Source organism: Salvelinus fontinalis, chromosome 20 (assembly GCF_029448725.1).
Source record: "Salvelinus fontinalis isolate EN_2023a chromosome 20, ASM2944872v1, whole genome shotgun sequence".
NCBI lineage: Eukaryota > Metazoa > Chordata > Actinopteri > Salmoniformes > Salmonidae > Salvelinus > Salvelinus fontinalis.
The window spans coordinates 30,316,592-30,327,865 of record NC_074684.1 but is presented as its reverse complement, the minus strand read 5'-3'; the positions used below and the strand labels follow the sequence as shown (position 1 = coordinate 30,327,865).

Below are 11,274 nucleotides of genomic sequence, written 5' to 3'. Positions count from 1 at the left end.
ATGTCCCCTTATTCCCTATAAAGTGCACAACTTTTGATCTGAGCCCTATGCACTATATAGTCCACTGCTTTTGACCAGAGCCCACAATATGGTTCAATTTGGGATGCAAGCCTTTATCTCAGTTAATGAAGTTGTTACAATTAAGCAATAACGCACAACGGGATGTGGTATATGGCCAATATACCACGGCTAAAGGCTGTTCATAGCACAACGCAAAACGGAGTTGGCCATATACCACAAACCCCTGAGGTGCCTTATTGCTATTATAAACTGGTTACCAATGTAATTAGATCAGTCAAAATAAACGCTTTGTCATTCCCATGGTATACGGTCTGAAATACCACGGCTGTCAGCCAATCAGCATTCAGGGCTCGACCTCACCCAATTTATACTTTAACACATTTGACAGAATGACAATATCTGGAATGATTTATTCTATAAAATGTCTAGCATACTTTTACAACCTTTGTTTTGAATACAAATTCCAGTTTTTATTTGATAAAAATACATAAAATCTATAGAATGCCATTAAAAGCGGTATAAATCAATAACTAATTCAAAGTTTGTCACAGAAACATAAAACTAGGTATGATTAATTCTATAAATGTCTAGTAAACTTTTACAACATTTTATTTGAGTAAACATTCTAGTTCTGATAGAAATACATAACATCTATAAAATGTCATTTAAAGCGATATAAATCAATAACCTTTTCACAGATTATGACAGAAGAATCAAACTAGGTATGATTTATTCTATAAATGTCGAGCATACTTTTACAATATTTTTTTAGGAAAAATTACAGTTTTGATTTGATAGAAATACATAAAATCTATTAGATGCCATTTAAAGCGGTATAAATCAATAACTAATTCACTGTTTGACACAGAAACATCAAACTTCATATGATTTATTCTATAAATGTCTAGCATACTTTTACAACCTTTGTTTTGAGTAAACATTACAGTTTCGATGTGATATAAATACATAAAATCTATAAGATGCCCTTTAAAGCGGTATAAATCAATAACTAACTCGCTGTTTGACACAGAAACAAACTTTGTATGACTTATTCTATAAATGTCTAGCATACTTTTACAACCTTCTGTTTTGAGTAAAAATTCCAGTTTTGATTTGATAGAGGGTATGTAGTCCATCTAGAGGGCATGTAGTCCGTCTAGAGGGCGTGTAGTCCGTCTAGAGGGCGTGTAGTCCGTCTAGAGGGCGTGTAGTCCGTCTAGAGGGCTTGCAGTCCGTCTAGAGGGCGTGCAGTCCGTCTAGAGGGCGTGCAGTCCGTCTAGAGGGCGTGTAGTCCGTCTAGAGGGCGTGTAGTCCGTCTAGAGGGCGTGTAGTCCGTCTAGAGGGCGTGTAGTCCGTCTAGAGGGCGTGTAGTCCGTCTAGAGGGCGTGTAGTCCGTCTAGAGGGCGTGTAGTCCGTCTAGAGGGCGTGTAGTCCGTCTAGAGGGCGTGTAGTCCGTCTAGAGGGCGTGTAGTCCGTCTAGAGGGCGTATAGTCCGTCTAGAGGGTGTGTAGTCCGTCTAGAGGGCGTGTGGTCCGTCTAGAGGGCGTGTGGTCAAAGTTCTAACGAGTCTGTTATACCCTATTAGAAGGGGCCTGGCAGAAAATTCTGCATCTTCAGTCATATTAGATTACAGGAAAAAACAACGTGATGAAGGGGTCAGGCCTGACTAACAAAGAAGACCGGTGGATGGATAAAGAAGACCAAGAGGATCAACATGGACATTCCACAGTGGAGATAAGGAAAACTAAGAGTGAACCATAACATACATTACCGTTCAAAAGTTTGGAGTCACTGTTTTTGAAAGAAAAGCAATTTTTTTGGTCCATGAAAATAAGAGAAAATTGATCATAAATACAGTGTAGACAATGTTAATGTTGTAAATGACTATTGTAGCTGGAAATGGCAGATTTTGGGGGAGAATATCTACATATGCATACAGAGGCCCATTATCAGCAACCATCACTCCTGTGTTCCAATGGCACGTTGTGTTAGGTAATCCAAGTTTATCATTTGAAAAGGCTAATTGATCCTATGAGGACCTTGTGGATCAGATTTACCATTATACCCACTGATCAAACGTATAACAGACAGACACTGCTAAAAAGGTGTTGTTTGTGATATCTACACTCAGTTGCCACTTTATTAGGTTCGCCATCCTATTCACAAAAATAAATTGCTCCTACATACAGTTGAAGTCGGAAGTTTACATACACCTTAGCCAAATACATTTAAACTCAGTTTTTCACAATTCCTGACATTTAATCCTGGTAAAAATTCCCTGTCTTCGGTCAGTTTCAAAGGGGGTGACACTCTAGACCCAAACTGTTATAGACCTATATCCATCCTGCCCTGCCTTTCTAAAGCCTTCAAAAGCCAAGTTAATAAACAGATCACTGACCATCTCAAATCCCACCGTACCTTCTCCACTGTGCAATCCGGTTTCAGAGCTGGTCATGGGTGCATCTCAGCCACGCTCAAGGTACTAAACGATATCATAACCGCCATCGATAAAAGACAGTACTGTGCAGCCGTCTTCATCGACTTGGCCAAGGCTTCCACTCTGTCAATCACCACATTCTTATCGGCAGACTCAACAGCCTTGGTTTCTCAAATGATTGCCTCGCCTGGTTCACCAACTACCTCTCTGATAGAGTTCAGTGTGTCAAATCGGAGGACCTGTTGTCCGGACCTCTGGCAGTCTCTATGGGGGTGCCACAGGGTTAAATTCTCGGGCCAACTCCCTTCTCTGTATACATCAATGGTGTCGCTCTTGCTGCTGGTGATTCTCTGATCCACCTCTATGCAGACGACACCATTCTGTATAACTTTGGCCCTTCTTAGGACACTGTGTTAACAAACCTCCAGACGAGCTTCAATGCCATACAACTCTCATTCCGTGGCCTCCAACTGCTCTTAAATGCAAGCAAAACTAAATGCATGCTCTTCAACCGATCGCTTCCCGCAGTTGCCTGCCCATCCAGCATCACTACTCTGGACGGTTCTGACTTCGAATATGTGGACAACTACAAATATCTAGGTGTCTGGTTAGACTGTAAACTCCCCTTCCAGACTCACATTAAGCATCTCCAATCCAAAATTAAATCTAGAATCGGCTTCCTATTTCGCAACAAGGCTTCCTTCACTCATGCTGCCAAACATACCCTCGTAAAACTGGCCATCCTACCGATCCTTGACTTGGGCGATGTCATTTACAAAATAGCCTCCAAAACTCTACTCAACAAATGGGATGCAGTCTATCACAGTGCCATCAGTTTTGTCACCTAAGCCCCATATACTACCCACCACTGCGACCAGTATGCTCTCGTTGGCTGGCCCTCGCTTCATACTCGTCGCCAAACCCACTGGCTCCAGGTCATCTACAAGTCTCTGCTAGGTAAAGCCCCACCTTATCTCAGCTCACTGGTCACCACAGCAGCACCCACCCGTAGCATGCGCTCCAGCAGGTATATCTCACTGGTCACCCTCAAAGCCAATTCTTCCTTTGGCCGCCTTTCCTTCCAGTTCTCTGCTGCCAATGACTGGAACAAACAGCAAAAATCACTGAAGCTGGAGACTCATATCTCCATTACTAGCTTTAAGCACCAGCTGTCAGAGCAGCTCACAGATCACTGCACCTGTACATAGCCCATCTGTAAATAGCCCATCCAACTACCTCATCCCCATACTGTATTTATCGTGCTCCTTTGCACCCCAGTATCTCTACTTGCACATTTATCTTCTGCACATCTACCATTCCTGTGTTTAATTGCTATATTGTAATTACTTCGCCACCATGGCCTATTTATTGCCTTACCTCCCTTATCCTACCTCATTTGCACACACTGTATATAGATTTTCTACTGTATTATTGACTGTATGTTTGTTTATTCCATGAGTAACTCTGTGTTGTTGTATGTGTCGAACTGCTTTGCTTTATCTTGGCCAGGTCACAGTTGTAAATGAGAACTTGTTCTCAACTAGCCTACCTGGTTAAATAAAGGTGAAATTAAAAATTAAAAAAATAAAGTGCATGTAATCTTCTGACCCACTGGAATTGTGATACAGTGAATTATAAATTAAATAATCTGTCTGTAAACAATTGTTGGAAAAATTACTTGTGTTATGCACAAAGTAGATGTCCTAACCGACTTGCCAAAACTATAGTTTGTTAACAAGAAATTTGTGGAGGGGTTGAAAACGAGTTTTAATGACTCCAACCTAAGTGTATGTAAACTTCTGACTTCAACTGTATACGAAGTCCATAAAGGTTATGTATTTCTATCAAGTCAAAACCGGAACTGTAAAAGTATGATAGACATTTATAGAATAAATCATACCTAGTTTGATGTTTCTGTGACAAAGGGTGAATTAGTTATTGATTTATACAGCTTTAAATCGCATTTTATAGATTGTATGTATTTCTATCAAATCAAAACTGAAATTTGTAGTAAAAACAAATGTTGGAAAAGTATGCTAGACATTTATATAATACATCATACCTAGTTTGATGTTTCTGTGACAAACGGTGACTTAGTTATTGATTTTTACATTTGTATATGGTTTTTGGCGAATGTCTGTTTAATATCTGTTGAATGTCCGAATGTGTGAATATAAAACCAACTTTACCTCGGTCTTTATGAGAACGAGCTGATCCAGTAGTCGAAAGTCAATAGCTACTAAAGACTATTATTATAGTCACCAATAAGATAGTGACTATAATAATTAGCTTGCACCGCAAATGTGTCATCGGCTATGTATAGGTTAGTTAGAGGAGACTCGCAGGCTAGTTACATGGCGACATCAGCATTCCAAAAATACTGGAAGTTGTGGCGAGCTCGGGCTGTGACCGTAAAAGAGATCAATGAGATAAGAGGAGAGGAATTCCTGTTTCAGTGAGTGCTTGTGGGTAACGATGTTCTGGGTTGTTCAGAGGACTGAATGTATGTGACTGGTGAAGACACCGAATATAAGTTATTGGTGAACCTGTTTCAATGAAGAAACTTGACATTTACAGCGACAAAATACAAGAGTAATGCTAGCGGAGTTTAGGAGCTTGAGACTCCACGATTTGGAACAGCGCGCCTAACCTGGGATCTGGATGAGTCCGTTTTAAGTGGGAGATTCTGTCGGCATTTGAGTAGGAAGACGCTCTTTAATGTCGAATAGTATGCAGCGAAAACTCTGGCAATAAATTATTAACCAATTTATACCGTCAAAACAACGCTTGTTCCGCGGAGTTATCAGTTTATCGTTCAGCCAACCAGCAGCAAAATAGCGAGCGCTGCCCTACGGTGTTAAAGGGACACCGCAGGTATTGACAAAGTTGTTGTCGTGACATTTAAGGTTACCGTCACATGCCATTGTCGGACCTGGATTGACTAAATTGCCATCATGTCGTCCGGAGCGGAGAAGAGGCTGGACACCCGGCTGAAAAAGTTGGAATCGCTGATCAGAGACCCGAAGTCGGCGTTAAACTTGGAGAGTTTACTGGTAAGTTTAACAACAGGACAACCACAGTCAGAGAGAGGAGCAGCATGTATTTACAGTAGCAGATCGTCCATCTATGAGTAGCTGATCAGTCAAACGCCAAACTAATCTATTAGGTGATGGTAGTCATATTTCCTCTTTATCTTGGCTATTCAGGGATTTTGCCCCCAGGGTTAATTCACTCTTATAACATCTTGTGGGTGTGTAAAGCACATGTCAATAATTTAGTCCAATGCAGTACACTACCGTCACATGGAAGGGCAAATGTTTTGCTATCAACCTATACAACTATAGTGATTTAGATTGAACTGAGCCTGAAGCAATAAGGTTCCCATCATCTTGCTTTCCCCTCATACTAGAGGGACGATTGCACTTCATTGCATCAGGTGTATGGGACACAGATCTGAAAATCTGACTCCAAGAGTAGGCCTATTTGCTAAGTCACCCTGTAGTAGGCTCAGGTGTTAAATAAGTACAAGAGGTGAGCAACCACCCATGTTTGTCTCCCTGACAGTTAGCAACCTCCTCTGCTTGGACAAGCCCCTTGTGACCACCTGGCTGGCGGCCATTTTAGAACTTGACCTATCAAGGAATGCACCGCCAATCTCTCAGAAAGCAACCTTGTGTGGATGCAGCTCATTGTTAGCTGATGTCAGGCGATAGGGGAGTCACTAGGTTTTTGTTCTAGCATGTTATCAGTGCATTCATTTGACCTAACCTCAGCACACCCCCCTTAGCCTCAGGCCTAATGCCCTGAATCTATGGTATATCCAGAGTTCTGGATCATAAAAAACATGCTCAGTAGGCCTCTATAACATCTCAACTATAATTGACCTATAATACAGTCAGGCATTTTTATTTTTTGGTGGCACACTTAATTTGCTAAACAAATTTTAAAATAATTCACAGAAAAATGTCTAGACTGGATGAACATGCTTTTCTAGATGAGCATGTAGTCACTATCCATTCCCCTCATTCCATGTCTATTTCAGTTCACAGATGTGATGCTGTAACTTGAGGAAATGGTTTAGGATTACACCTCAGTGTTACACCTCACCTACACCTATGTGTAGGCAGATTGTTAGGCATATTAGGTCATTATGAGATTATGGAAGAAACAGATTAGCTAGCTAACTCCATAGTCCGACTGATTCATCTGGGCCTGTATGTGTCTGAGTAGAAGGACTGATTTAGGATCAGTTTTGCCTTTTCAATCACAATGAATAAAACCTGATCCTAGATCAGCACTTCTACATAGTCCATAGAGGATCTACTCTTGAGTGGTTGGTGGGTAAGAAAAAGTGTCATGTGCTCCACAGACATTGATAACAAACCCATACTTTATCTACAACATCAGCATACTGCAAGTAGAGCGATTGGAAGTTTGTTGTGGTACACCCAGTACATATGATGATATAGACCACATGTGTCAAACTCATTCCACGGGGGGGGGGGCCGAGTGTCTGCAGGTTTTCGCTCCTCCCTTATACTTGATTGATGAATTAACATCACTAATTAGTTAGGAACTCCCCACACCTGGTTGTCTAGGGCTTTATTGAAAGGAAAAAACAAAAACCTGCAGACACTAGGCCCTCCGTGGAATGAGTTTGACACCCCTGATATAGACTATGACCTTAGTAGCTACACAAGAATGGAAGCTACCCGACAGTGTATCAGAGGAAGCTATTGAATGGATATGCCTATAAATCTTCTTCCATTTTAAAGGGACACATCAGGATTTTGGCAATGAAGCCATTTTATCTACTTCCCTAGAGTCAGATGAACTCGTGGATACAATTTTTATGTTTCTGTGTGCAGTTTGAAGGAAGTTGCTAACTAGCATTAGAGCAATGACTGGAAGTCGATGGTAACAGCTAGCATGCTTAAGGGAAAGGGGGATACCTAGTCAGTTATCCAACTGAATGTATTCAACTGAAATGTGTCTTCCGCATTTAACCCAACCCCTCTGAATCAATGAGGTGCTAAGTGGTAGCATGCTAGGTATCCACTGTAGGTTTCAATCATTGTGTTGTTATTTTGGGTTGTCATGAGTCACTGTGAGAGGAAGGCTAATTGAAACCCTCACAATAGACCAATAGTGTGAGCTCACTAGATCGTAATCTAGGACTGTCATGAATCCAAATATGGGCATTGTATTTTACACTATAGGCTAGTTGCTATTCCAGCTATGCTAAAGCTCTCTTATTCAACCATTCCTAAATTAAGTTGTTTTTTTACAATGATAATACAGGTTTATTGTGATCAATTAATCAATTATCCCTCAATCCACCTCAGTTAAAGGAATAGTTTGGGATTTTGGCAATTAAGCCAATGCTAGCTGATCCCTTAGACTTTCAGTCATTGTTTGGGGACCAGCATGCCTCATTGTTAGCCCTACAGAGCTGGGTTCTGTTCAGTAAGGCACAGCATAGCAAAACATTTCACAACGGAACACTAAAACCTTTGTTCTTATTGGACAAGTTCAGATAGCAGTACATCCCAGTTTCATTCTTTATCAAAACGTTTCCACCCAACTAGCCTAAACACGAACCTGTTTTTGTATCATCCAGTGCCCTCATATCACTAAGTTTACCCAACTGATAGCTTACCGCTCTTGTGATTTTAAAAAGATAGTTAGAAATCGGCCCAGAAACTACCTTCAAACTGCACGCAGTGCCCTATAAATCGTATCCATGAGTTCATCTAACTCTGCCAAAATCTCAAACTATCCCTTTAAATCACAAGAGGGTAGGCTATCAGCTGATTCAACTTAGTGACACGAGGGCACTGGATGATACCAAAACAGGCTAGTGTCTACGTTAGTTGACTGACAACGTTTTGTTGAAAGTGAAACTGGGATGTACTGCTATCTGAACTTGTCCAATAAGACCACAAAATGTTTTGCTAATGTGTTGCTATGCTGTGCTTTACTGAACAAGTCTCTGTAGAAGGCCTACAAATGAGTCATGCTGGCCCCCGCTGCAGGGCACCACACCTCAGGAAGCTGGAAGCACATCCTGGCATTGAGCATGGAGATAACCCACCCTGACCACACAGTACTATTTCCTGTTTGTTTACGCTTGTTTTGGTGTAGTCGCTGACACTCATTGTTTGTGAGGAAAACAAGCAGGAATACACGTTTCAATGAGACGTGTGTGTCCTGAGTAATTTTACCAGTCTGCTTGTCCCTGTATTTGTTTTATATACTCATCTTACATTCAGTCAAAATGTACAGACAGGCCTGGAAGGTTTGTGAGGGAAATGTGATAGCGATAAAACTTTAAGGGTCAAGTCCTAAAGCATGAAACGCACAGAGAATCTGACTGCTGATAGGTACCTACCACAGAGACCTTTCCTTCTCTTGCTAGAACAAAAGACGTACCTGCTGCGTACCGACGAACCTGACCTTTCTACTTTCAGAATCGCAATGCTCTTCAGTGGCCGACAACTTGACTTTGAGCAAATCAGAGAGCGCTTCAACCTCCACGTGGGGGTTCTGACAAGAGTGACAAGAAAAAGGAAGAGGGCAATTTTTCTGGTCTAAATCACCCACCTTTTCATCAAAACTATAAAGCTGCATAATAGATTTATTTTTTCTAGAACAAGTCTTTACATATTTTACATATAGCTCAGGAGTTTTGTGCTCAAATATTTTTTTGTTTGTTAGCTTTGATAATGTGCCCTAGCTTGTTAACAGGCAGTCACACAGACTATATATGAAACAAATGGGGTGGTAAGTGCAGCACATTGCACACAATACCACATGCTTTACCAAGCTAGCTATCTGGCCACTGTAGTAATATTATGATTAAATCGCAATGGATTTCCATGAAACAGCTGCCCGTAGCTGGCTGCCGAGAGTCAATGCGGGGCGGCAGGTAGCCTAGTGGTTGGGCCAGTAACCGAAAGGTTGCTAGATCGAATCCCAGAGCTGACAAGGTAAACATCTGCGTTCTGCCCCTGAACAAGGCAGGTAACCCACTGTTCCTAGGCCGTCATTGTAAATAAGAATTTGTTCTTAACGGACTTGCCTACTTAAATAAAGGTAAAATAAAAAATGCAGTGTCTTTACTTTACCTAGCTAGCACAGCAACTAGCTAGCTAGCAAATCATGTTAATCATTTAGCTAATGTTAGCCTGCTAGCTAAAAATGTATCTATGGGTTGTATGCGATGATGGAAGGTGAAATTGTTTGTCATCTTGCTAGCTAGTTACAGTGCCTTTGGAAAGTATTCAGACCCCTTCACTTTTTCCACATTTTGATGTGTGCCTTATTCTAAAATTCATGAAATAAAACAATTTCCTCATCCATCTACACACAATACCCCATAATGACAAAGCAAAAACAGGTTTTTAGAAATTAACACATTTATTAAAAGCAAAAAAACAGAACCTTATAAGTATTCAAACCCTTTGCTATGAGACTGCGATTTGAGCTCAGGTGCATCCTGTTTCCATTGATCATCCTTGATATTTCTACAACTGGAGTGCAGTCCACTTGTGGTAAATTCAATTGATTGGACATGATTTGGAAAGGCATACACGTGTCTATATAAGGTCCCACAGTTGACAGTGCATGTCAGAGCAAAAACCAAGCTATGAGATCAAAGGATTTGTCCGTAGAGCTCAGAGACAGCATTGTGTCGAGGCACAGATCTGGGGAAGGACACCAAAGCATTTCTGCTGCATTGAAGGTCCCCAAGAATACAGTGGCATCATTCTTAATGGAAGAAGTTTGGAATCACCAAGAGTCTTCCTAGAGCTGGCCAAGCTGAGCAATCGGCGGAGAAGGGCCTTGGTCAGGGAGGTGACCAAGAACCCGACGATCACTCTGACAGAGCTCTATAGAGTACCTCTGTGGAGATGGGAGAACCTTCCAGAAGGACAACCATCTCTGCAGCACTCCACCAATCAGGCCTTTATGGTAGAGTAGCCAGACAGAAGCCACTCCTCAGTAAAAGGCACATGACAGCCCGCTTGGAGTTTGCCAAAAGGAACATAAAGGACTCTCAGACCATGAGAAACAAGATTCTCTGGTCTGATGAAACCAAGATTAAACTCTTTGGCCTAAATGCCAAGCATCACGTCTGGAGGAAACCTGGCACCATCCCTACGGTGACGCATGGTGGTGGAAGCATGCTCTGGGGATGTTTTTCAGTGGCAGGGACTGGGAGACTAGGATCGAGGCAAAGATGAACGAACGGAGCAATGTACAGAGATCCTTGATGAAAAACTGCTCCAGAGTGCGCAGGACCTCAGACTGGGGCGACGCTTCACCTTCCAACAGGACAACGACCCTAAGGACACAGCCAAGACAACACAGGAGTGGCTTTGGTAAAAATGTCTGAATGTCCTTGAGTGTCCCAGCCCAAGCCAGGACATGAACCCGGTCGAACATCTCTGGAGAGACCTGAAAATATCTGTGCAGCAACGCTCCCCATCCAACCTGACCAAGCTTGAGAGGATCTGCAGAGAAGAATTTGAGAAACTCCCCAAATACAGGTGTGCCAAGCTTGTAGAGTCAGGGCTGTAATAAGTGCCAAAGGTACTTCAACAAAGTACTGAGTAAAGGGTTTGAATACTTATGTAAATGTGATATTTCAGTTTTATATTTAATAAATTAGCAAAAATGTCAAGCAGCTTTGTCATTATGGGGTATTGTGTGTTGATTGATGAGGGGGGAAGAAACAATGTAAAACTTTTTTTCAAATAAGGCTGTAACCTAACAAAGTTTAAAAAGTCAAGGGATCTGAATACTTTCCGAAG

The 11,274-nt window shown here is 41.7% G+C and overlaps 1 protein-coding gene across 4 annotated transcripts in view; it reads left to right on the top strand.

Annotated features, from left to right (window-relative positions):
* Positions 1-4,678: 4,678 nt before the first annotated feature.
* The window catches only part of LOC129817696 (rho-associated protein kinase 2-like), a 71,794-nt gene continuing 65,198 nt past the window's right edge, over positions 4,679-11,274 (top strand). For 2 of the 4 annotated variants that reach the window (XR_008753753.1, XM_055873187.1), the window contains exon 1: positions 4,680-5,511. Coding sequence is in view for 3 of the 4 variants with exons in the window: in XM_055873187.1 (XP_055729162.1) it covers positions 5,413-5,511 (99 nt within the window). In the remaining variant the exon portion in view is untranslated. Of the gene's footprint in view, positions 5,512-11,274 lie in introns of all 4 variants that reach the window. The other 2 variants (XM_055873186.1, XM_055873188.1) reach the window with 2 other exon arrangements.